Source organism: Gymnoscopelus microlampas (genome assembly GCF_963454915.1).
Source record: "Gymnoscopelus microlampas genome assembly, chromosome: 7".
NCBI classification, from domain to species: domain Eukaryota; kingdom Metazoa; phylum Chordata; class Actinopteri; order Myctophiformes; family Myctophidae; genus Gymnoscopelus; species Gymnoscopelus microlampas.
Window position 1 is genome coordinate 24,713,095 of NC_139944.1, and position 27,970 is coordinate 24,741,064.

The following is a 27,970-nucleotide window of genomic DNA, read 5'->3' on the forward strand; positions in this document are numbered from 1 at the left end:
AGTGTGTGTGTGTGTGTGTGTGTGTGTGTGTGTGTGTGTGTGTGTGTGTGTGTGTGTGTGTGTGTGTGTGTGTGTGTGTGTGTGTGTGTGTGTGTGCGTGTGTGTGTGTATGCGTTTGCGTGTATGTGTGTGTGGACACGGGGCGGGCGGAGGTCAGATTCGAGTCAGCTGGTGCCAAAAACTGGACGGCATGAAGCTTTCCATCTTGTCTGCGAAGAAACCCAGGGGTGCAAAGAGGGTGCTGAAGAACTGAAAGCAAAGAACAGCACAAGTCTTCAGCTAAAAAACAAAAAAAATCAGAGAAATCTCTTCCCAGCGCTGCATAATCCTTAAAACCCTACTTATTAACATGCCCATTCTGCTATTTGGCTTGGAACGTTACATTCTCTGGCTCAAAACGCACTGTAAAAGTTACGTTTCAAAATGCACAGTGCTCGTTTTTTATGCGAGTGTGATTATTATTAAACCCACTTGGTCTAACCACCAGAGTCTGTTCTTTGCTCTGCTCTTTTGCAACCTGAATGCAGAGAACCACAACCATGCCACGCTGAGGTCTCGGTTCTCCAGTTCAAACCGTTAACAATGGGTATGGCTCTCTGAAACTCATTGGATCGTAAATATACACTTTTAATGTGTTTATGAAGCAATATGTCTCACTGCAGAACACACGGCTCCGTCTGGGAGACCGTGGGACTGTTGACCTTGCTAGAGGCTGCATGTCTAAAACGTAGGAGAACGTTTCGGACTCGCAGACATGAATGGAGAAAACAAACTAAAAGTAATACAGAAAGAAGACAAAGTTTCTTGATGACAGGTTGGAAATGACTGTTTAACTTTTGACCAGTACTTTACTTTATCTTTGGTTTGTTATGTCACCAAAAAAAAAACTCCAGGAAAACTCTTGACACAACAAACACTTTTGTTTTCATTAATTTGCCTCTATGAGCATGACATGAAACTATTAAGCGAGGATGGAAAGCAGACTCTGACATAATAAGGCCTTACTTACTGTACAGGCCTGTGCTCCAGGAGAGCAGCGTTTTGAGCTTAATTTCAAAACAACAGCCTGCCAACAATTTCCTGGGAGTTATTAAATGACATTCAGTATGAATGAGATATTTTAGTACCAAATAACATCAAGTGGTATGTTGTACATGTGCACTGCAGTGTAATTCCTTGGATTTAGACTTGGGGAAAAAATATAAATTTGGAAACTTTTGGTGTCTGGTTATTATAAATTTGAAACATGTCTCAGAACACTGGGTGAGAACAAAGCCAACCAATTTTGCTCTTGTTCCTGAAATGCATTCAGCTACAACAGTATCATCATCATCCTATCATCCTATAATTCTACAAAGCTCTTGGAGTGCGTGCGTCCCAAAAATCTCTCCTGCCCGGTTCTCCTCAGTGCCTGGAGCAATTGATCTGTATTTGCACACAGCCATTGACCATCAGCATGTGCACGGAACACCGCCGCCCGTTTTTCACTTTACCTAAATTCGAGCCGTTTAATAGCCTTTTTCCAAACCTCTGTTTAACTCTACGGCCGGAGTTTTCGACGTTACTGCCACATACGTGCACATACATGTTTGTGGTCGCTGGCGACCGGGTTGCCAAATCATGTGCGTGAAACAAGCGTGTGCATCCCCAAAAGCATACTTTGGGTGCTCATATCCCCCGACGGGTATGGTCTAGTTTTAAAGTAATAAGCAGATGTGGTATATAGAGATTTTAGAACAGCTAATGGCCGTTGTTAGGCACAATGCAGAGCATTTAAAATCACGGTAAACCACACAGCCTTGCATGGTTTGTTGCCATTATAAATAGGTTATGGCAACATGAAAATCATAGACATACAGCATCCCAATTTTAAAAGTTTTGGATATTTAACAATAATTAAGTAATCCTTAATCATATTCCATAATATTCAAGGGCTTTTGTAGAGAAATGAGACAGACTCCAGTCACTTTCAAATTAGAGCACTGCAGAGGGCAGGTGTGTGTGTCTGCACCAGTGTCGTGCACTGAAAATAGCTGATCTATAAGTTCAAAACTCGCACCGCACGCATTCCGGCAAGAAAGAACATCAAGCCCTTCTCCTGGAGTAGCAGATTCAGAGCAATCTCTGTTTTTCCTCAGAGGGCAGCGAGGGCCTCCATGTCTCTCTCAAGCTTTACACAAACCAGGCTCACCTTGCCTGCTGTAAAAGTCCCATCTACACACAACCTTTTCCATAACAAAAAGGATGAGCTCTAGATGTTCTTGGTGGCCTTGTTTTCTCTACACGGATACAAGGCTGTGTAAAGGGAGACCCTAATAAACAGGGTGACCATAACAGAGGATTAGCCAGGTGGGGGGGAGGGGGGGGGGGTCTAGCCAAACCAGCTAAAAACAGACGAAGCAACAATGCGTTTCATAAATAAACAATGAAAAGGAAGTTGTGCACACATTCGCGGCTTGGAACTCGTGAACGGTTGCACGCCTCATTGTTGTGTTTTTCTGTGGTGATAAGCTTGTATTGTTGATCTGTACTTAAGTGATAGTTTTGATTGGACTACAAACTTGTTTTAAAGGGGATACAGTGGCTTTGTGTGCCTACGACTCCCATGAGCCTCTAGTGCTACTGACAGTGATAGAAGGCAGCAGTAACCGCCAGAGCTAAAAAAAAAAGTTCAGGTTACAAAGGAGCAAGGAGAAGTAAAAACATAGATTTAAAACACAGATAACCCTATTTACACAGAGCTGAGCCAAAGCTGAAATGGCAACGCTTCAAATGATCAGCCAAGCTAAACACAGACTCAACCTGGGACCATTTAGAAAACAGTGATGTGAACAATCGACAGAGAATGTATCAAATGCAAATGTAGAAGTCTAATAATGGGATTAGTGAGTGGGTTTAATCATTTACCACCATTTGGTACTTTATCATCTTATTTTACCCTCACTGTATGATCTAAATGAATGGCAGAGATTGATCAAATATTCATCAACAGATTAAATGGTTAGGAAAATAATCATGCATTTTCCTTTAACTGCTTAAAGCCTATACTTAATGTTTTCCAGCTTCTTTTTAACCCTATACTTAGTTGACCGTATTCCCAAGGGCTCTACACTAGGCCTAATAGCCAATTTACAAACTTGTAAAGCAGCTATGAAATAGAAAATAGAAACCACAATGGAAATTACTTTTATATGTATAAATAATTATATGTTCATGTATATGCATTTATTATGCACTGCTAGGCCTGTCACTAGATAATCACAATTATTTTTGTCATAATCGGTTCCATGTTGAAAATATTTCATACATTAAAAAAGCAGAAATAGCTCTACAAGCTTACAACGCATTGTAAGCTTGTAGATCAGCTATTTTAACCTTTTTTTTGTATAAAATTAATACACGTCAGTAATTTCTTTGTATATTTCAGTTATTCATCATATCTTCCCTGTGCAACATTTGATTAAAAAAGGCAAACAGAAATGTTTTTTTTTAAATTCCTATGTTCCCATGTTCAATGACAAAACACAAATAAATTGTTAATCGCAATTATCAGTGTGGCAATTAATGGTCAAGCGGGGAGCGCATAAATGTGTCATTTTAGATGTCTTTGGCTATTCAAAAATAGCAGATCTACAAGCTCATAGCGCAGAACTCGATGCGTGACACAGATGCGTTCCCCGATTGAATGGGTTAAAATGTGTAATAATGGTGACATGGACAGCCCTACTTACTGCTTTGGCAAAGACGCCCATCAGCTCTGGGAACTGGTGTGTCAGCAAGGCCAGCATGGCAGTGAAGGAGCAGAGGCCTGCTGTGAAGAGGATGAAGAACGGAAGCTCTTTCTTTGGGTACACAGACACCTCATGGAATGCTGAACAGGAGGAAAAAAAAGGAAAATGAACAAAGAAGAGAGCAAGTTAGAGAGCAGCATTTGAAATAAGCAGGCAAATAGGACAAAAACTCATCTCAAAATAATGTCAGAAAAGATAATGCGAGGCCAATGATTATCTCGATCATTTCCACTGATTTCATTAAATTACACAAATTAATATGTTTTAAATGTAACTTTTTATGGAATGAAAATGTACTCACTAATGACTAATTAAATGTACATGCACACACCCCCTCCCCCTTCTTTTTTAGACAGACGGGTTTGCAGGATTGCTTCCCCCGATAAGTTTTGTATATCTATTGAACAGCAGTACACTGTAGTCTATGACAGTGGTTCTCAAACTTTTTCAGGTCAAGGACCCCCAAATGTATTTGGCCATGGACCCCCATCTGAAGATATTTTGTGCCAGGGACCCCCATGCAAGATTTGTGTCTTTGAAATGTTTCAAAATGTATTCCAAACTTTTAAAACTTTTTTTTTTTAATAGCTTTTACAACTGAGCTCAATTAAGGCCTGAGTTTGAGCTTGTATATCTGCTATTTTTGAATAGCCAAAGTATCCCGGTTTTAATGGGTTCAATTGGTTAAACTGATTGTGATGCTTTATTAGCTAATTTTGCTGGTGGGGACCCCCTGGAATCCCCTCGAGGACCCCAGGGAAGAGAACCACTGGTCCATGAAACATTTCTAGACGGTGTGTGTGTAACTTGTAGTTTTTCTTAGCTGTACTCACAGGGCAGCAGTTCTCGGTCTGCTGTTTCTGTGCATCCTGGGTAGGGGTAGAACAGGTGACCCTTCTCTAGAGGGTAGGGAATTATCCGGAAGGCTGCAGACCGAAAAACACACAAAGAATGACATGACTGACCAAGCCTCAGTCAGTATACAGTACAGACATCTAAAGTGTATGTGTACCAAAAACATGCAACATTTATTACACCAAGAAAGCAGTATTCATTTTTACAGCAAATTTTGATTTAGTTTTAGTCAGTCTTTTGAATAGAATTTCAATTCGTTTTAGTCATATTTTAGTCATCTGAAAGGTTTTAGTCGACTAAATATCATAAGACTTTTGTCGACTAAACCTACGGTTGATTTTATCAACAAAAATGTATTTTGGCGGGCCTTGATGCCGTCGAAATGCCTGATTTTACACTTTGTTGCATGCTGAAAATATCCGATCTACACCCGAGCGCAACCAAACTTGACTTTTAGTTCTACTGGATCTCTACTCCACTCTACACTCACTAACATTTCAGTCCAGTTTTTATTTGTTGACAAAATGTACAATATATTTAGTCTTAGTTTTAGTCATCACAGCTTAATTTTAATTTAGTTTTCGTCAGTGAAAAAAGGTAGTCGACGAACATCTTTCGTCATAGTTTTAGTCGATGAAATTAACACTCCAAGCAAGGAATGTTAATTTGACATAATTCTAACGTTATAATAAAATGCTACAGTTTGATGACAGTGAGCACTGAAGCCACAGCAAGGTCAACCAAACAATGGTTGACTTTTGGATTTACATCTACCCATTAAATGCCATGCAACAGTAGCTTTGCAGTAGTTTTGGTAGCCAAATTTGGTCTAGTGTTATATTAAGAATACATATTATTTTTGGCCCCAGGGAGGCCAGGCTTCATGTGGTTAGGAGAGCGGTTCCCATCCTTTTCTGGATCAGGGCCCTCGAAAATCTCAAAAGCGTTTGCGGCCCACCCATCTGACCACTTACTGTAACTCGGCAGGCCATTAATCAAGTGGTGGGCAGTGGGCATTTTCAGAGCATGCTTATTTTAATGATTAGTCAATCGATTGTGTTCTGGCTTGGATCAATGGAACCAATGTAGTATACTTCTTTTTTTTAAAGACATTGTTTTGGCTTTTTCTGCCTTTATTTGATAGAGTACAGTAGACTGACTGGAAATGGGGAAAGAGAGATGGGGAGTGACGCACAGCAAAGGTTGTCGGGAACAGGATTCGAACCTGCGACACGCATTAGCAGCCTAGGTGCCCGGACCTCTATACCAGCCGTCCGGGCCTTGAGTTCTTGAGTATTGGTATCACTATGAAAACCCATTTTTTCCAAGGTTTTAAAGAAAAAATACCATGTAATTTTCTTACATTAAGTTTGTAAATATTAATGTTATATTACTATTAAAATGTTTGTATTTTGACAATTATAGAAAAATAAAGTACGAATGGTTGCTGTCGGTGTCAAAAACAGTAAACAGAATGAACATTTTCAGAAATACTGAAAAGGACCTATTTACGAGCTCACAACATGTCGTTACAAAGCGTTGTGAGCTTGTAGATCAACTATTTTCAAAAGTGTTGCTCGTCACAATATAAAAAGTTGAAATATGGAGATATGAGGTTTCTGCCCGACAGCGGTCAAAGTGAAAGAGGTGTTCCAGTACGTACTGCCCTCCCAGGTGCAGTGCAGTAGATTTAAGGCTCCCTCTGCTCTCTTCCAGTGCTGCAGGTGGAAGAAGGCGTAGGCCACCGCCTCACTGTCGCCCCTCTTCAGGATGTGCTCTGGAGGCAGGATCAGGCTCTTCATCTCTAATAAATACTGCAAAAAGACAGAGAGAGAGGCACAGTGCTCTGGTCATTACTCGTTTTTATTACAAGGCTTGTTTGAATGCTTATTCTGATTGATCCCTGAATTCAGCTGTGTGTTATTTCTTGATAATGACCGATGTGCTCTATAACCGACCGCTGTCTAATCAAAGACTCAGAGCACCTGCTCATATCAATCGGTGCTGCTTCATTTTATGCTGTATCCAACATGACAAACACACAGTGTCATTTACAACTAAACATTGCTCTCAAGAATGTTTTTGAAAACATTTGAAGCGAGAAATAGACAATGCAGTAACCGAAAATGTATTCTATTTGATCAACACTTCCGTGTTTTCCGAGGCGACCGTGTCCGCCCAGCGCAACACTTATGGAATACTTTAAATGCCGTAAGCAAGGAAACACTTTGTTTTCTTGTTACTTTTGGGTCAATTTATTCATGTATTTATAAAGTAGCAGTGTAATAAGCGGGATAATTGACGGGTGGCCGGTCATTATTGAGAAAAAAATCCCGACAGGGTGATTAGGCACCGACGCGTAGCGGAGATGTCAAATCACTTGGAACTATTCTATTCTATGGATGCCCTGTAGCATCAATACAAACATATGGTGCCATTTGCCTGCATGTACTGTACTAACTAATACTGTATGTCCTTCTGACCTGTTTTTGTCCAGTTTTGAAGATAATGGTGCACTACAGCATGTTTTTTTGGCATGCACAGTATTTGTGATAGCAGGCCATAATGAATTTCCCAAAGATGGGAAACGAAGCACTCAAGCCTGTTAGCGAACACTAAATCAGTCTAAAAGTGAAACTGGAGAGAACGTCAGAGGCAAGCTGTTGCTTTCAAGGTGGTTACGGGAAACAAATGAAACAACTCAGACACGGAGGGGAGAGAGAACACAGCAGAACACAGCAGGTTGGAATAGCCAGGGAAAACCTCTCATTGATAAACTAGTTTGTGTATCTCCTGTTGTCATTGTTTCCCCCATTAGTTTATTTCCCATCACGGAATACACTGCACTTGGACATTGTGAAGTGTTAATGGATTCATTCACTTGTCAGCACCTCATTTACTAAAGTAGATCCCATTGTGCAATTCCCTTCCTCGCCCAATTCCCAGCAGACCAAAAAACACATTTTCCTAATGTGAGGTATTTTGCGGAGAGGCTTGTTTTGCAATTGTTCTAGGTGGGAGGGGGGAGAAAAAAAAACGTCAGACGCTGTGTGTGTGTGTGTATGTGCGTGTGTTATTGTTACAGTACAGTATATTCATTCCATGAATGTGTAACCCCCTCCCCCTGCTGTGTGCGTTTGGCTCAGTGGATGGGTCAGTCCACCCACTGTGCTGACACAGGCGTGCATCGCAGAGCCGCAATCCATAGAACAGATACGCCTTGTGAAATCACAGGGGACTGTGGTGCACCGAATGAAAGCAATTGGTTTGACCGGACTCCATTGAATACAGGATTTTGTTTCTTTTATCTGAAACGTTTTGCTCCAAAGTTAACACATCTATCATTTAACCCATTGATACCTGGAACGCTTCTGTGTCACATTAGATGTCTTTGGCTATTCAAAAATAGCAGATATACAAGCTCATAGCGCGGCACCGAGTGCCGCGCTATGAGCTTGTAGATCTGCTATTTTTGAAAAATCTTGAAAACGTTTTTTTTAGATTTTTTTCCAAAAAATGCTATGATTTAGATTTTTTTAAAGAATCGCCTCAGGTCTTAAAGGGTTAAGAATAACTTGATGACATTTAAGCAACAGGTAACCAAAAACGCTTGATTGACAAAATAATAACACATTTACAGACTGGATTCCACATCAGAAAAGTTGAATAAGGACCCACAGCTAAAGAGGATCATAGTAATAGAGATCTCAAATAAGACCTTAATTGTGGATTGGGGTGACCCAGTGTGGATTGCATATCATTATTACCTTCTCCCAAAGACTTTGAAGAGAACGTGTCCACTCTATATCTTTTACATCTGTGGCTCCCAGTGTGGTGGGGGCCCGTGTTAAGCTAATCCACTGTGTGGGGCCAGGGCCCCACTGGGCCAGAATTCCCAGGCAGGCTGCTTCACAGTGCCCTGGGTCTCAGACTGACACTTTGGGAAGGTTACCCCACAGCTAATCCTGTCTAATCCCCACCATGGTCACTGGCTCAGCTGGCTGGCCAGCCGACCTGTAAAGCCAAATGGGCCAAACAGTTGGTTGCTCCGCACGGCCACACAGACGACCGGCCTGGTCATTGAAGAGGCCATCAAGCCTGCTCTTGGTGGAGCTATCTCACTTAACTAAGAACCCCCCTATCGCCAAGCCATGCTGGTCCCTGGACGGCTGCCTCTAAAGCCCCATGAAAACAGGCTCAGCCTAGGCTGGCCGGTTGCCTCCATGCTTATAACTGAGGCTGGGCCATCCCAGCTTCACCCCGTTTCATCCTCTCTCTTTGCCTCACTCCCTTTTCCACATATCCCAGCCTGCAGTCTTCAAACCCTCTTATCCTCTCCATTATCACTAGCACAGCCTATCACACCATTTCATCCCCCCATGCCTCTGTCTCACCTCTGACCTCCAGACGTCGGCCATTTCCACAGGTGCAAGCAAAGCTGGCCGCCCAGCCAGCCGGCCAGCCAGCCAGCCCGCCTGGCTCACTTCACTACTCTGTAATCCTGCCACACTCCCCATCTTTCCTGCATCAAGTCCAGCAGGCAGAGAGCCAGATAGTGTGTGTCATGCAAACCTCACCCCCCTCTCCCTCCTCACCCGTATCTCCCTTCCAGTGGTGTAAAGTAACTAAGCACTATTTACTCAAGTACCGTACTTGAGTACAATTTTGAGGTACTTTTACTTTACTGGAGTATTTCCAATTGTCTATACTTTCACTTCTACTTCTACTCCACCACTCCACCTTGAACCTGGAACATCTCGGAGGCAAATATTGTGCTTTTACTCCACTACAATTATTTGAAAACGTACTAGTTACTTTGCAGATTATTACACTATATACTGTAACATACATTAACCACTTGAGCCTTAATAAGTAGGCTATTTGAAAATAGATGGTCTACAAGCTCACAACGACCTTGTAGATCTGCTATTTTCAAACATCCTAGCACTTTTACTTTTGGTACTTTAAGTACAATTTGATATCAATACTTTTGTACTTTTACTCAAGTCAATTATGAATTCCGGACTTTTACTTGAAACAGAGTACTTCTACATTGCAGTATTGATACGTTTACTTAAGTAAAACATTTGAGTACTTTTTCCCACCACTGCCCCCTTCTCTCCCAGCCAGGGTACCTGGTGTATCCTGCCTCCTCCTCCTTCAGGCCCCTTTTCTCTCTCCCCCCCCCCCCTCCCCGGTGTCTTTTCTCTCTCTCCGATTGTTCCGAGGCTTAGGCAGCAGACGAGACTGTCAGAATATCTGCGATAGGCCCTCCTCACTCCCTCACGTTTTCTAGAGACAGGGCTCTGGGGCTGACACCATTCATCCTCCTGGCCCTTCTGTCTTCCTCCCTCTTCATCTGACACCTCTAACTACCTCTGGCCTCTGCCTCCCCAGCGCTGCCCATGGAAGGCCGCCAGACGGGTCCGCCAGTCACAGAGAAAACAAGCCCAGTGTGGGCTCCGTCACACACACGGTACCCATATGGCCACCGTGAAAGCAGCTCCTCAAGGTCTCAAGATGACCAGGGTGACTGGAATGATATATATCCTTGCTAACAAATACACATTAACAAGACACACAATAAGTACCAACGGGTTTGTTGCTAATAGTGAGTGACAAGTATATATATCTCACCCATGCATTGTTGATGATTGATGTACCTTGAGCAGTGCTGTTGTTATATCGTTGTTATATTGTAATGTCTGTCTTGTTTCTTGTTTTTTGGGGGACTACGGATGGAAAGTAGCTTTCGCTTAATCCGCCATATTTACACCTGCTCATGTGAATGTATTACACCTGTGATCACTTCCAAGTTCAATTGTTTAATCTGTATCCTGACCGAGTTCTCTATCCTGATTGGATAAAATTGGCATCCCGACCTGAAAGTGCAGAGCTGGACAAACATTGAGACTCCGGTTACTGAACAAACACTCTATAGCAATGAGTACTATCATAACATAGAGCTTATTTTAACCAAAGAAAATCACTTTCATTTCAAGCTTTTTTTCCAACACTACACCTATTCGTTCAAAGATTGTCTTATATTTGATGGACTGACATGTTGATATATTAAAGAAACGGTACTACCGGTATCACCCTCAATTATGACATGGAGCACTAGTGGTCCGTGGGGCACCGACCGGATGACAAACAGTGATTTAGAGAGACGGACGGGCAGCTGTCCTTCCTGGCATGTCATACCATTAGACCTGGTGACACCTCAGCCCTCCGCTTTGCCCCCCACCTCACTCTTCTTTCATCCCCCCCTCCTCCTCCTGTCCCTGCTCTGCCGCCTCTTTGATGAAGGGATTGAGTTTCATACGCTCTGCTTTTATCCTGAGGCAGTCATAAGCTCAGAGCATAACTTGTAAGCTGCCTTCTGATTGTAATCTGCTGTGTTTAGCCCCGCACAATGGCAACGATGACATCAACCTTGTAGTTGTTCTTGCTTGGTGCATCACTCACACACACACACACACACACACTTATAAGGAGGAAGATACAGGTGTTAGGAATAGAAACACGAAACATCAGGAGAACTGTTGGAAGATGAATGCGCACACACACACACGCACACGCACACGCACACACACACACACACACAATACTTAAGTCGTTATAGTCGTTATAGTTCGCTGTACAACAGAGTTGCTCAACTACATCAAAATCTGTTCTTTCCGGTGAGGAACAGTTGGATAATGACAACATTGGCTTTACTGAAGGAGAGATACAAAACATTATCTGCATTCTGCTCCAAAGAAGCCTGTGATTAAAAACCAAGAGTCTAAAATGCATTGTCATTGCGGTCACTGCTACATTAGTTCAACAACCAACACAGTTGCCATTTTCAAGTAGTTTGTTGTTGAAGTAGCAGGTGTACTGTACTAGCGCCCATCTGTGCACCCATGGACGTGAAAATTAGGTGTGGTTAGGCACACTGCTGGGAGCAGAAAGCGATTTGGCTTTAGACCGGTGCAGGGCACATTATTCTGATGAAGTTGCGTGCCCACATACAGTACTGTAGGTGGATTCACTATGTGCATGCTCTGGTTGCAATCAAAATCCATCCAAATTTACAGGGAGTCATGCTCAATACATCCGTCACATTCAACATAACATTACATTGCTGAAAGACTCATCATTGAGGTAAAGAAAATACTAACAGAATTATACATAATATTGCATTGGACTAGTGCTAAATTGGCACCAGCCAATTTGCCGTGCTGGAAGGCACCCAAAGATAAACGTTTTTTTTTTGTGGTCAGAAACGGCAGACATCTTCAAAGCACTTGAGTATTAGCTTTTATTTATCGTTATTATAATAAGAACACAAATGCTAAGAATAAGAAAACGGTTGAAAAGTAGACACCGGCCGGTCCTCCCCTATGACAATTTTAATATAAGATAGAGTCAGTAGAGGAAGACCATGGGGTCATCAAAATCAGTACATTGTCTGGGGAATATGAAGTTGAACAGAATATGTCATGGCTATCCATCCAGTAGTTTTCAAGATATGTTATCTGCGAGTAAAATGTGAGCTAGGGGAATTTTTTGGCCCAGTCACTGCTGAATTTGACATGTTCAACCAGAATATATTACTAGACCGTCTGGAAAACTGGGTGGGACTACTTTATGTCTATTTAACATCTGAGAGGTCAAAAAAGACCTGCAGAGTTCTGCATGGCTCCATTCTGGGCCCTCTTCTGTTCAACACCTACTACAATGCTTCCACTGGCTTAGATAATAGGAAACAACTAAATACTGTATGTTACCCACACACATTTACATAACTACAGTATATCACCAGGGGACTATGGTCCAATACAAACACTTCAGTAAATTAATTGAAGAATGACTTGATGTTTCTTCAATAAAACAAAGACAAACTGAGGTAATTGTTTTTGGAGCCAAGGAAGAACGATTAAAAAGGTACTCTAATGTTAAAAACCACAGCCAAAGCCAGAAATCATGGTGTAGTCATGGACTCAAGACCTAAATTTCAACAGCAACATTAAGACAATTATAAAGTCAGCCTACTACCACCTTAAGAATATATCAGGGTTTAAAGGTCTTATGTTTCAGCAAGATATGGAAAAACTTCTATCATCTGCATTCTGCATTCATCTTCAGTACTCCTACGACTGTAACTACTGTAACTTTGTCTTTACAGGATTCAATCAGCAGCGATCGGACTCAACTGCACTCATCTGATCAATTTTAGTTTTTTAGGGAGATCAATACCAAGAAAGTGGATCATCATCGCTCCAGGTCTTAGATCTTTGCACTGGCTCCCTGTCTGTCATAGAATGTATTTCAAAATGCTACGGTTTGGTTTATAAAGCATTGAATGATTAGGGCCAAAATACATTTCTGATCTTGAGCTACATCATGAGATGACCTCTCAGGTCATCTGGGAGAGGTCTGCTTTCTGAACGCAGTGTCAGAATTAAACATGGAGAAGCAGCGTTCAGTTTTCATGCACCACATATCTGGAACAAACTCCCATTAAACTGAAGGTCTGCTACAACTCTCAGCTCTTTTAATCGAAGCTAAAGACATTTCTGTTTGCCTTTTACTGAGGGTTTGTTAATAATGCTGTCTTCACTGAACTTTATTTTTCGGTTTTATCATAACTTTTTTTTGTATTCAAATATTATGCTTTTATAATGTGATTCCTTTGCACTCTCTTAATGGCTCAATGCTTAATGTTTTTTCTTAGGCATTACATTTAGTTCCACAGATAAATATTGTGAAAACAGCCGAACTACAAGCTCACAAGGCCTCGCACTGCGAATTTAGGCCAATTTAGTATTAAAAAGGTCTTAAAAGTCATTAAATTGTCACTTTAGAAACGTGCAGATACCCTGTGCAGATACTTATACTGTATGTTGGTTTGTTTACTGTTGAGTGAGTAAACAATGTTGCACATTAAGCTAATCATCTGGGGACCCCGCAAAATAATTTGGGGACCGACCCCAGTTTGGCAACCACTGGTGTAGAGGATAGAGCTACATTGTACCAAAGTGTTAGACGAATGATGGACAGACACGGCCAGCTAGCTGGGTTGAAAACCTTCTTGTAGCTAAAGTTCTGTACCTTCCTGAATCAGGCCTCATCCATCTCAATTCAGAACAAACCCCAGGCAGCAGCTTCGTTTCAATTTACAAAGCAAAAAAGGCAATTTCAGCCCCTAAACCATGTTAATTCTCTGGGTTTACTGAACCTTGATAGGCTACCTGCACGAGGGAATGGCGACCAGAATGAAGTCAGATGAGAAACTGTTTTCCAAAATGGAGCAGGTTAGTGTTGAGATTGTGTCTCACTGTGAGTGCAATAAAAAGACTAAAGTGGACCTGGGAGTAAATACAAATGCAAATTGCCGCTGTCGGGCAGAAACCTTGTATCTCCATGACATTGACAAGCAAAAGTAGCGAAAATAGCCGTTCCATAAGCTCACACCACACATTGTGATGCCAACACGTTGTGAGCTTATAGATCAGCTATTTCTGCTATGAATTACATTCTTTGAAAGTGAAAGTGTGTGTGTTTTATAAATATTTAACCAATGAAAAGTATTAACAAGAGCTTGTGACTACATTTTTTTTTTTTTTACCATTTTCTGAAAAGCAAGGCTTTTGGACATACAATGTTTCCACCTGACGGTAACTAAATGTAAAGCAGAGACTCAGGTGTGTGCAACACTTGATCAGCCATGGCGGCATGTGGCAGGACTGACAGCTTCTTAAAGGCTTCCTGCTAGAGGGTCTGATTGGAACAGACAGACACGTATGGGGAAGGGCAAAAGGAGCAGGAGGAGGAGGAGAGGAGGGGGTACAAAATAAGGGGCTGGGAGGGAGGTGGATGTCCAGAGACGAGGAGGAGAAGCGAAACAAGGGCCTTGGGGGAGGAGAAAAGAAGGAAAGCATGTCTAGATAAGCAATGAAACAGCTGGGGTGGTGAGTTAGGTGTGTGTGTGTGTGTGTGTGTGTGTGTGTGTGTGTGTGTGTGTGTGTGTGTGTGTGTGTGTGTGTGTGTGTGTGTGTGTGTGTGTGTGTGTCAGTCGCGCACTCAGAATTAGCTCATGTGATGTAGCCTGGTCTGGTGTGGTATCCACAGAATCACACACACCACAACTGACCTCCCAGTGTGTCCAATAAATCATCCCTTCAATTCTCCACTTGTCCATAGGTGGTGAAGTAAAATGCATGTAGGTTGGTCACCTTGATGAGTTACTTGGGTGCATGTATATATAGTGTGTGTGTGTGTGTGTGTGTGTGTGTGTGTGTGTGTGTGTGTGTGTGTGTGTGTGTGTGTGTGTGTGTGTGTGTGTGTGTGTGTGTGTGTGTGTGTGTGTGTGTGTGTATGTTTTTACTGTGTCCAATCCATACAGTATATGCATGCAGGGATGGTAAGGGGTGTTAATACACTGTAGAAAGTGAAGAAGGAATAACAAACCATCAAACCAAACTAACCATTTACAGAGTATTTTAGTTTTCTGTGAGACAGGAAACTTCCTTATTATCACACAAAGGTCATAAGATCTTGCAAAGAGAAAGCTGAGGGTCAGTGTGCAACAGTTTAGAAAGTCTAGACCTGGTTAACTTGTCCCTGATGTGACTATGAGTAAGAGACTTGGTTTCAGACAGTGACAACGGGCAACCTTACAGTATTCTCCAAAAAGTGCACTCATCATTCACACAGACCTGACAATGCAAAACAAACATCTCCTCCCTCTCCGGTGTCAGGGAATTTTCCACATTAAGTTCATCAAAAACCTACCGCAGCGCAGCTACATTTAGTAAAATGCTAGAAGATCAGAAATTCAGAAAATTCAGAAAAATGCCTCATGAAACCAATCTGAGAAACCGCCAAATCAACAGTTATCCATCTGTATGTCAGCAAGTGTTTGGGTTCTTCAGATTCCCTGCATGGCTCAAAGTTGAGCCATAAATCATGAAAGAGAGAAGATTAGATATCTCTCGGGGTGCAACAGTTAATCGAACTAATCAAACAATCAATTTTGGAGGAAGAAATTATGTATTTTAGCCGATCTACAAGCTAGCAACGAAATATAAATCAGGGCTTAAGTGGTTAATTTTTAAAAACATAATTCTTCATTATTCAATTAATCAAAAAGCAATCAACTGAATAATTGCTAAGAAAATAATCCATAACTGCAGCCCCCCTAGATATCTCTCATATGAGGTCAGAAAGGAAGATTAAAGAAAAGGAAAAAAAGATTAGTCTTTGCTAGTACAAGGATCTAAGGTATCAAAAACTACGTATGAACTTGATATCAGGGATTTGCTGCTTTTGGGAAGAGGTCCTTTTTGGCCTCACCTGACCATGTTTGAGTGTCAATGGCTCTATGACAGGGAGGCTAAGAGAGTACAGAGGGGGTAAGAGTGGAGGTGATGGCAGATGAGAGAGAGAATGAACTGAAGGCAGGCGATGAGAGGGGAGAGGAGAGGAGAGGTGCCCCTGGGCACTGTTAGACAGTCACTGAGGATGAGGGTCCTCACTTCAAAGTCTGGATCAAAGGGCTGACTGACTTTACCCTGTGCTGCCTAGGACTGCAGCACTGACACAGACACACACACACACACACACACCTCTCTCTGTCACAAGAGGAGTGTAAGAGATGAAACACCAACACACTACAAAGGCTAAATGGAGACAAAACTCAGCAGCAAATAGGTGATGTGTGTCGGGGTGTGTGTGTGTGTGCGTGTCGGGGTGTGTGTGTGTGTGTGTGTGTGTGTGTGTGTGTGTGTGTGTGTGTGTGTGTGTGTGTGTGTGTGTGTGTGTCGGGGTGTGTGTGTGTGTGTGTGTGTGTGTGTGTGTGTGTGTGTGTGTGTGTGTGTGTGTGTGTGTGTGTGTGTGTGCGTGTCATCAGAGCCTAATCCCTGTGGGAAGAGAAGTGAAGGGTCGTGCATCCCATAGCCCAGCCCTGTGGCAATACATTGCAATACTATGCAGCACTGCCACAGAATGTAAACTGTTCTGCAGCTAACTTCTGACTGGTATACAATACAAATGGGTTTTTATAACAACGTGCAATTCAAGGTCATAACAAAAAGTAAAACAACATACAGAAACACCCCAAAAAAAAACAGGGCCATGACTCATTTTATGACTCACATTTCATGGCGTTTCTGAATCACCTACTGCATGGTGCCATAGCTGCTTGAAAACTAGGACAAACAAGCTACTCCGTTTTATTGCAGTTCCCTTCTTTGGGTAATAATCATAGAGTGTTTAATTGCCAACCACAGCAACACACAGAGTCAGGGAGGATGGACAAATGCACACCAGGTAATAGAAACCTTGATTTTAGTCTCAACACAGCTAATAAGAGTTATGCAGAGCCACACTGACACCTGCTGGTAGGAAAGGACTAATGGCCGCTGAGGAGTTGTCCCATCAACACAGCAGGTGGCAGCCTAAATGTTTTGCTAGCAGCTGGTTGGCCTGTCTAACTCAGGGGTTCCCAAGCCTTTCCAGTCCGAAAGCCAAAAGTGTCTCCCTGGCACCCAAACATACAAAAAGACATTATGAATGAATTTGCCGATCAACACGCTCTCATGTTCTGCTATTTTGGTGTGTGTGTGTGTGTGTGTGTGTGTGTGTGTGTGTGTGTGTGTGTGTGTGTGTGTGTATTTTTTGTATTCGCCAGGCCGAACGCCGTGGACGGAGACTATGTTTTCGCCCCTGTCCGTCTGTGAGTGTGTGTGTGAGTGTGTGTGTGTGTGTCCATCTGTGAGCAGCTAATCTCCCACACCGTTGGACCGATCGCCATGAAACTGTGCACGCACACTCCCTGGAGGCCAGAGCAGAACCTCTGTCACACATTTTTCACATCGGCCTGTTATAGCGACACCAGGAGGCAGTTTCTTTTGCTAAACTATTTTTTAAATATTACTCCTACAGAATTTTTCCAAACATCACGGAAATCTGTTAACATTATCTCTATAGTCATGTGATCACGACGGATCTGTCCGATTTTTCATATTCCATCCTGATTGGCTAACATTGGCTTCCAAAGTTTGCGAGCCCTGAGTAGGCAACTGGCCTAGCGGATACCTGTGCTCCGAGGAGCACACTTTTCTAGTTCTTTCTTTCGGAAAATCTCTTGAAATTGATTTGGTAAAAAACTATTGTAAGAAAGGAAAAACAAACAAAAAACAAACAACTGGATATTTAGTTTACTCGTGACCCATAAATACGGGTCAGTAACCCATTGTTTGGGAAACACTACTGAATGCCTGTCAGCCTCTGTCTGTCTGTATGACTGGCTGAATGACTGACCTTTGGCACATGTGGGTTGAACTCCACAGCTCTGTGTATGGCCTCGACGGCATTCATCTCTGCTGTGCTTAGGCCCCGTCGAGACGCTGCCTCCGGAGAGAACCTGAGACAATTAAAACATCACATCAAATCAAATCACAATCTTTATTTATGGTTGGAACCTCAACCCAGACTGAAAACTCACTTATAGTGGGACAAATTACAATTAACCACTAAAGCCATATATACTTTTTTGTGCAATTAACAATATAAATCGTTGGCAACTTTTGCCTATAATGACAGGGACACCAGGTTGACAGTAGTGAAAAGAAAGTGGTTAAGAGAAAAAGATTATAATAGAGATAAAAAAGACGTGGCCAATTAAACATCACATTCAAATAAACAGATTTATTTGAATAGATCTCTAGCCACTCAGCCTCTTTGAAATAGTTAAAAGAGATGACATGTATGGTAGATGAAATGAATAGTAAAATATGTTTTCCTCTCATGGAGAGGAACATACAGTACATGCAGTATATCAACACATATAACACAAGCCAAAACGTTTAAGGTTTACGTCATTATCCATGACAGACATACTTGTAACAACATCACGCTATCATGAAACATACGTACTTATCTGATACGGCGCGCGCTTTCAGGAGCGCAGATGTGTAGCATATTGTGGCTGATTTTGGCAAGCTGATGTCTGCAGAAAAAGAACATGTGTGAATAGAAAAAAAAGGTTTTCAGAGCCAGTTCAAAGACACTAGTGTTAATGCTAGTGTGGAGACGGGATGTTTGACAAGATGGATAATTGATCAACACGGTCTTACCATCATATTTGGCAAGGACTGCTTGCACGTCAGCGTAGGCCTGCAGCTCTAGCAGTGCCTCCAAGAGGTTTTCATGTATATTTAACATTCCCAACAGTGGGAATTCTTTCATTAACTGTAGAGAGATGAAAAAAAAGAATGCCAGATGATGGTGGATGCATTACAAAATGTATAACATGATTCATGAACATACTATTTGTCCATATGGTCATTGTGTTGTCATTGGCTTGACTACGTATTGCCTCATGATACACTGTGGTTTTCTCAGCCTATTAATTTCACTGGCGGTACACCCAGACAGCTCTGCTGACCACCTCATTGCAAACGTGAAATATCAAAACCTTGAGAATATCACGTAAAATGTGCTCTCTTTTCACTTGCATGATACTTAAGTCCAAAATATTCACACAAAATCCAAAATTGCTGTCTGATGACTGGCTGTGACGGTGTGTCATTTTAAAAATCAAACCACCTGACTGACCAATAAAAAAAAACGCATCAGACTCGGTGTGCAAGGTCCTTTTAGCTGAAGGGAATTTAATTTACTTGATTTGAAAAGCGTGTTTTTTTATTCCAAAGGTTGTTGTTGTTTTTATGTATATACAGTATACTGTAGGTAGGTAGTCTTCCAACATGACATCTTTGTATAGTACCCAACCCCACAGGCATAAAAGGACACTAGCACTTCAAAGAGACAGAAAAAAAACCATAGTATACTGGCTGAAGCCTGATTTATATTCCCATCACACGACGGAGAATACATTAAGTTTAAAACATGAAAAATACAGTATGCAAACGCAGACACTTCAAGGTACACAAGAACATGAGGTGTTCTGCAGCTATAGCTTCTATAGCAGGCAACAGAAGAAGCTGTCGTCTTGGATTTTAGTTCTCTTCGGCTCCATCTTTCATAATAATGCAGGGTTTTCAAATGTAACTGTGTGATAGATATTATTGCTTCCACTGGTGCATAAGAGCACACATTGTGTATGTTCACCAGGGACGTGCGTTTGTGTAGGCTGAGCCAAGCGTTGTCATTTGGGTGTGCGTACTACATGCATGGAGTATGTTTCAGGTTCAAGCCCTGTGAAAGCGCACTGTGCCAGCCAGCACTGAATCCTTGGACACTACAGTAGGACACTCACATCTCTCATCATTTTGACTGCTTCCTTAATACGCCCCAGTTTCCGTGCACACATGGCCAGTCTGCGTTTGATGTACACCAGCAGGTTTATATCTTTTCCAGCTATGGATGCAAAACGAAAATAGTCCACATTAATAATCCAATATTTATAAGATTTAGGCAAACTGTACACATTGTAATAGACATCAATTCAGAGAAAGATTTAACTTTAGATGACATTATATATAGACATCAACATTTACATAATATATATTTTAAGTAGTGGGTCTGAGTGGCAAGAGTGAGAGGACTTTTTTATTATTCTTATCATGTCAGATGTATGAAAAAATGTTTCAGCTATCCAGCCTTCGTCAGTGTGACACTGACGACTTCATGAGGCGATTAAACCTGAGTTCCGTGCAACGTGAGACCATCTACTAAATTGTGTGGTGTATTTTAAGCGGGTAAGCAACAGCTTGATACTGAAGGCACGAGAAACTCCAGAGACTGCTCAGTTGTATGAATGCTAATGGAACATAAGCCTTATAACAAATATATAATGTTGAAAATCATGATACTGTGTCTATATATATATTTTAACTATTTCTGCATTCACAAAAGGTCACAAGAGTACATGCATAACACAATGGATTCTTACCACTTTTCAGGGCTTGTTTGAAGAGACGCTCTGCCTCCGTTATTGTGGTGGCTTCCTCCTCTGCTAGGAGGACATAGGCTGCTGCACATCTATGTGGTACACACACACACACACACACACACACACACACACACACACACACACACACACACACACACACACACACACACACACACACACACACACACACACACACACACACACACACACACATTATATTCAGACCAATACAGGAAACTGCACAGCAATCCAGTGAGTGCACGCTGGGCCTCAGTTTCAACAACGCGAAGCCCACAAATTATTTAGAGGTGAAAACATCAACAGAGACTACATCAGTTTGTTCAAATGATGAACAAATCTGAAAAGGTACACGGGTAGCATCAGACATCACAGTAATGACATCACAAGTGGAGGAAGTTGCTAACTGTACATAATACAGTACTGTATTGACTGTAGTTGGTACAATATTGGCCAATAAATGTACATTATAAATGTCTAAACCAGCTACATTTGCAATACACTGGAGGCCTTTCTACTGCTAAATATAAAATGAAATGTATATTGATTGATATAAGTGTGTGTTCCTGTATTTGTCCTGTGGTACGGTCAAGCAGCCACAAGGTAATGCTACTACCACTTCTGATGTCACAGCCACAGCGGATATAGCTGTTCAAAAATGATTTCTAAAAATCATAAAATATATAATATGGACCCCTCCTTAGTCGATACTAGGTTGTTTCCTTTTCTCACTCTATACAAATATCTTTGCTGAAAATAGGCAATCTATCTATACAAGCTCACTTGAAGCTTGGAGCTTGTAGAACGGCTCCAGAATAGGGGCGTAAAAGGTTGATGTGGTTAAGAGATAGGAGACAGAGCAGAACAACAGACACAGACACTGTACTCACTCATGGTTCATTTCTATGGCCTGGTAAGCAGCTCTGATTCTAGCTTGAGGGTTCCTCTCTCTCCAGGCCTTTTGCATCACTGTGAATACAAGACGAAGCAGCATTATTATAGAACTGTCAAGCTTTCAGCGTCAAAAATAAAAATAAAGTTGTGTTTACAGGAGTAAATAGAATACATTATATTATATAAAAAATAACTTCTGTGTAATTGAAAAAGTTACATATGACTTTAATATATCAAAAAGTATAAAACATGGGTGAAAAGAAAATAGTGTTACTTCCGCACAAGAAATTTGGAGCTGATCAGTGGTTTGCGAGATTAGCTCCGGACACACATGCGCACGACATACAGGAAATACAGTACGTACACACGCAAACACACACACACACACACACACACACACCTTTTTTGCACATTAAGCGAGAGCCACACCGTAAAAAGGCTACTAATGACACAGGCAACATTGTGAATGCCTAAAATCCAATTAAAAAAACAACAAGTCACATCCTTGCAGAGGCACACACATCTTCCCATTCCCTCATGGTAAACTGGGCATGCATACAGTCTTCACCTGGGAACTCACCAGCATCCTCCGGCCGCAGCTGCTGAGTGTCTCCAGTAAAGAAGGTCTGATGGTCTTGAGCAGACAAGTTCATGTCGTAGTACGTCAAGGGCTCTTTCCCAGTCACCCAGGTGTACCTGCAATACACAGAGGAGTCGCTCGGTACAGTATCGTTTTATGGCAAGCCATAATAACCCTTGATGTGGAATCTTGTGGATATTGCAATATGTGCAGACGTTTTACAGATGGTTCACTAAACTGCCTCTGCAACACCAGCATACTTATTCGCAGTGGTGTAACTACGTACATTTACTCAAGTACTGTACTTAAGTACAATTTTTAATTGTCTTTACTTCTACTCCACTACATCTCAGAGGCAAATATTGTACTTTTACTCCACTACAATTATTTGAAAACTTTAGTTACTAGCTACTTTGGAGATATAAATATATTACATTATAAAAGATACATTAACCACTTTAGCCCTATTTTATGCCTAGGCTATTTGAAAATAGCCAATCTACAAGCTCACAACGCGTCGCATCGCGACGCGTTGTGAGCTTGTAGATCTGCTATTTTCAAACATTTTAGTACTTTTACGTTTGGTACTTTAAGTACATGTTGATACCAATACTTTTGTACTTTTACTCAAGTCAATTTTGAATTCCGGACTTTAACTTGTAACAGAGTACTTCTACATTGCAGCATTGATACTTTTACTTTTAAGTACTTTTTCCACCACTGCTTATTCGTGGCGCATGATGCCATGCATGCTTGCATGACTTCATGAGGCGATTAAACCCGAGTTCCACCGATGCAACGTGAGACCGTCTACTACATTGTGTGGTGTATTTTAAGCGGGTAAGCAACAGCTTGACACTGACAATGACAACCGTACCTGCTGTATTCAGCTCCTCTGAACAGATTCAAAGGGTTCCTCCAGACTTTACACTCTAAATAAAAACGACAACAATCAAATGTTAAAGCAGGTCACACAATGTTTAAGCAATAATACAGGAGGGAGTGCTACAGTATACTGTGAGGCACTGGCATGCTGCGTTCATAGAGTGACATAGATCACCACACGGGTGCCAATATCACAGTACAGTGGCACCTCCAGTGTGTTATTGCCATCATACCAGTTTCCATTATTCATATTTATGAATCTGTTTACTGCTATTCCACAGAGACTGTGATTCTACGTCTGCTGCCATTTCAACCGCTTCGTTTTATTGCTACCTTCTAACAATGCACCTTGGTATATATTTGACATTGCTCGTATAGGAATAATTTCTGACTTGTTGCTTCTTGTTGACTCCTTGCTCCTTTCTATCTCTATTCTTTACTCTTTTCTGGAAACTACAAATGTTGAGGGCTTGTAAGATATACTAATCATTTAAAAAAAAAAACAGTTTCACCCATTCTTTTAACCCATTAAGACCTGAGGCCATTCTTAAAAAAAATCTAAATCTCAACAGTTTTTTGAAAAAAATCTGGAAAATATTTTTTCAAGATTTTTCAAAAATAGCAGATCTACAAGCTCGTAGCACGGCACTCGGTGCCGCGCTATGAGCTTGTAGATCTGCTATTTTTGAATAGCCCAAATAAATCTTAAAATGAGCCACAGATGCGTCCCCGGTCTTAATGGGTTAAAACTGTGATGTGGCAATAAAGTCCAATCTGAATCTGAGATCTAATGCTAGCTCAGAACTAATGATGGTGTAAGAAACAATAATAACATCACCCAAGACAAACTCATTCTGCTGTTAAACCTATGTACTTTGTTGTACAATGAATAGTGAAAATAGCCATTCTACAAGCATACAATGAGTCCCATCATGGGCTTAGATAGGCTATTTTCACTTTGTTTATGACATGCGCAAAAGAGGGATGCCTGGTTGAAATTGCTCTGCTGAAGAATTAGGCCTCATTTGTAGGGAAGAAATCATCACCCGATGAGTCATTCATCAGGCGATGATTTCATCAAGTATTCATTCAATACAGTATCTATCAAATATCTGTTTCCAATGTGTATGTGTTATCAATTCGTCAACATTACCTTGATCTACATTTTAGTCTTTTAAAAGTACCTGTACCATAATGTGTTTAAACTTACACACAATCATTTTGTGTACGTCAAATCGGAACTTTGGCAGAATGGATCTTTTTGGTCATTTCAACTCCAGTTTCTGAAATGCAGCGACACTGCTCTCTCTGTGTCAAAATGAATGCAGGGTCAAGAAAACAATACATGCCTGAAACACTGGGCCTTGGTTCTGCCTCTCCATTCACTGATGAGAACAGGCCAGTAGTGGAGCTGCTCTCTACACCACCCAGAAGGGGCCGCAGGTGGCTCACTGACACCTGCTCAATGAACGAGGTCCCGTACTTACGAAAATACCACCATTCAAATATCTGTGTTGAGGAGTGGAATGTCAGAATTAGACAGAGAGGTCAATGGTTTGATAACATTTCAAGAGTAAATAATCTCTCACTGACTGGAGTTTATTACAACAACAACAAAATCAAGGCAAATTCAATATGTCAATGGTCTGGTTTTAGGGGCCGTCCACTACAAGGCAAGCATAACTATAACTATAATTATGTGAGGATCCACAGTCCAAACAGTTGTGCTTAAGCGCAGCCCACACACCAATGATTTGCGATGCAACGGAACAGTTGCAATACATTGCAGAGAGAAATTGCAGCGGTCTGAATTGCCCCGTTGCAGTTCGGGCGGATTGGGGATTCTGTTGCAAGTGGCTACAAGTTGCAATTTGTTGCATTGCAAATCATTGGTGTACACTGAGCTTCAGTTGTGGTGTGGACTTTGCCATCCACTTGAGTTAGAACGATTAGAAACAATGTATTTATTTACACATAAGTTCAAAGTTATTGTGCTTGGTGTGGACAGTCCATTATTCACACGGAAGTAAACATGCATGACTGAACAAAAAACATCTAATGCTGTAAATTACACTTCAAAATAAGTACGAATGACTGTGTGTGTGTTAGATATGTATACTGCATATATAATCATATATAGGCTCTTGAATCAATGCCACCAGAATGTTGCCTACTGTTTAGCTGGAAGGACAAACAGCAACCTACCAGGATGAGTCCAGAGATGAGGGAAGACGTTCCAGTGAGTGCTACATAGAATTTGGGGGTCAGTGTATTGAGAAATACGGATGCTGAAATGATAGAAAAGAAATGGGATTACTGAATAGAATGCTCGTCACTTTAACCACCCTATTCAAAAGCTTTTGAAAATGGCCGATCTACAAGCTAGAACATGAGGTTGTAGACCTTTTCTTTTTGTTCACTTATGTATGCCCAAAGTATGGGTCAGCCACAGCTGAATGGGTAGAGAGGCCGCCTGGGAAATAAAAAGGTCCTGGCCGGGTTCGATTTCTGGCCCGGCAATGTGCCGGCCCCCCCCCCCCCCAGTCTGACTACTTGAGCAGCAATCAGCTGGGTGAAGCTGATAAATTAATTTCCCCTGCAGGTTCGAGAGCTGGGGTAGCCCTAGAATGGCTGTGATATATTACACACATTTCATGTATACCACATAAGGCACACAATGACAGGTGTGATTAATTACTCCACACCAATCACAATGCACCTGTTAACTGTTTGCCCAATAGTGTTGGAGAATGTTGCACGTGGAGAATGTTGCGTGTGTGAATTTCATGGAAAAGTAGAGATAATAATTGACTAAACACACGTTTTCCGCCAGAACTTTCAAATGGATATATAAGAGGGCAAAATAGCTGACCCCCAGTAGCAGCAATTAATTATTGGGTGAGTACACACTTTAAATGATGAACCTGAGAGGGCATGGATGTGTTCTATGGCTGTGTATATCATTGTGAAACAATACGGAAGATACGGGTACTAGACCCGCCCGATTCAAATTGTAACATCCGTGGCCATGGGGTCATCACTTTACATTTGAAATATGAACGTTTATGTAGATGTACGGGCTGTAAATGGAGGAAGTGCTGTAAGCAGGTTGAAGTTCTGCCATGAACATGTGAACCATGGCTAGTAATATCACAGCCATTCTAGGGCTAGAGTAGCCTTGGATCAAGACTATCATAGATGTATTTAATCGATTTTGACTTTTATATACGATAGTCTTGGCTAGTACCACCCAGTGCGTCCTGCACTTTCACCAGTAAGGCCCGTATTTATCCGAACATGTTCAAATGCAAAATATAAGGTGCTTACCAGGTTGCCCCAAATGTTAACTCGCCCTTCGGAGTCTGTGTGCAATGTATTAGTCCATATTTATCAATAGATATGTGTTTTAAACCCGTCTGTGGCCGAACGCCACAGACGGGGTTTCCCCCCCTCTTTTACTTCCTGTTTACATTGAGTGTAATACCGTCTCTCACCATATGCGCCCCGTCACTTCCGTCCATTGAGGAATACAGGGAACTTCCGACAGAATCCGACACAGACGGGATTAAAACACTCCTTTATCGAAAAATACGGACTAATACATTGCATAAAGACTCCGAAGGGTAAGTTAACACTTGGGGCAGCCGGGCAAGAACCTTATTTTATTATTTTGAACATGTACGGAGAAGTACGGGCTTTACTGGTGAACGTCCAGGACGCACTGGAGGGTGCTAGCCAAGACTATCACAGATACGGAAGTAAAAGTTAAGACTCGATAAAATACATAATATGATATGACAGACTTGATCCAAGGCTAGGGAGGCATGCATGCAGGACATTTTGAACACAGGTTGACATCTCTAATGATTGCAACTCGTATATTCTGCAGGTAATTCATCTGAGTGGGAGAAGTAAAGTTAACTGCTATTATAGTAACAATGCATGCGTGCAAAAATAACGTTAGCGAGCTCATTTCTTTTGTTAAATCTGTGTGCAATTATAGTTATCTAAGTGGCTGCATGTGTCTTTGCATAGTTTAATCTGAATCTAAACATAGACCGAGGGTTTGTTCACTGGCCGCTGCAGCTGTGAGAAGCTGTCAAACTAACACGTTAGCTGTCGCTAATATAGCTGTCATCTCATGATGGATAGCGGAGTGCTAGGAATGTCACAAATAATTATTACATAATCGCCTAATCGCAATTATTTGAGAATTGAGATTTTTTTTGCATAATCGTCATAATCGTTTCCTTGTTGAAAAATGTTCATACATTTTAATACAAGAACGCTCGTCCCAAAACACGCTCGCCCCGGGTCAAATCCGACAACATCGGAAGGATCGCCACTAGGTATTCCAAAATGTAACCTCAGTAAAAGTATGCTTCAATTTAACCGTATTCCTAACGTAACTTCAGTAAAACTATGCCTAAACCTAACCTTATTCCTAAACGTAACCTCAGCAAAACCATGTTAAACCTGTATTCCTAACCTCAGTAAAACCATGCCTTATTCCTAACCACAGTAAAACTATCCCTAAACCTAACCTTATTCCTAACTTAAACCTCAGTGAAACTATGCCTAAACCTACCCTCAGTAAAACGAAATCAAGAGTACAAGAAGGAACCGCTGGTGGCGCGTGGAAAGACTGGTAACGCGAGGTTAGGTGGCGAGCGGTCCGCGAAACAAACGGGGGGCGACTGTGTTTTGGGGCGAGTCTTCCGCTCACCGACTCCAGGAGCTAGCTAGCCTGGCTGCATGCACCCATTCACCTGAGGTAAGGGTCTCCTGCAGCTTCAAGGGGCTCCGCAGCACCCACACCATGATCACCGCCGCGCCGAACCAGATGAAGAAGATGTACGTCCATGACCACGAGAGCCACGACTTTAGTTTCTCCGTGAATCCAGCAGATTGAGGATTACTGCTAGTGGTGTCCTCCATGTTTTTCCGGATGTCTGTAAACAGAGGGGTCACGTGACTCACCGAGCCGTTGAGTTTTATTTTGAAAAGCGCAGCATGCGTGCCGTTTTAACTGACTGACCG

General features: G+C 41.7%; 1 protein-coding gene and 1 long non-coding RNA gene across 3 annotated transcripts in view; one reads left to right on the top strand and one right to left on the bottom strand.

Moving 5' to 3' along the window:
• Nucleotides 1-12: 12 nt before the first annotated feature.
• LOC311049718 (suppressor of tumorigenicity 7 protein-like) lies at nucleotides 13-27,879 on the bottom strand. 2 transcript variants are annotated; one of them, XM_084063517.1, is made up of 15 exons: nucleotides 27,700-27,879; nucleotides 25,136-25,218; nucleotides 24,280-24,439; nucleotides 22,923-22,977; nucleotides 22,046-22,161; nucleotides 21,462-21,540; nucleotides 20,554-20,642; nucleotides 19,918-20,018; nucleotides 18,773-18,887; nucleotides 18,573-18,645; nucleotides 17,958-18,060; nucleotides 6,310-6,460; nucleotides 4,625-4,717; nucleotides 3,732-3,871; nucleotides 13-249 (listed from the first exon to the last, which is right to left on the bottom strand). In XM_084063517.1, the coding sequence occupies exons 1-15, from the start codon at nucleotides 27,866-27,868 to the stop codon at nucleotides 154-156; spliced, it is 1,623 nt and encodes a 540-aa protein (XP_083919643.1). In that variant the 5' UTR covers nucleotides 27,869-27,879; the 3' UTR covers nucleotides 13-153. The 2 variants fall into 2 exon arrangements, with proteins under 2 accessions (XP_083919643.1, XP_083919642.1); XM_084063516.1 differs by having other exon boundaries at nucleotides 22,034-22,161.
• LOC311049721 overlaps nucleotides 1,911-27,970 on the top strand; it is a 468,691-nt gene continuing 442,631 nt past the window's right edge. The window contains exon 1 of the long non-coding RNA XR_014601223.1: nucleotides 1,911-1,997. This is a non-coding gene — a long non-coding RNA (uncharacterized lncRNA). The remainder of the gene's footprint in view (nucleotides 1,998-27,970) is intronic.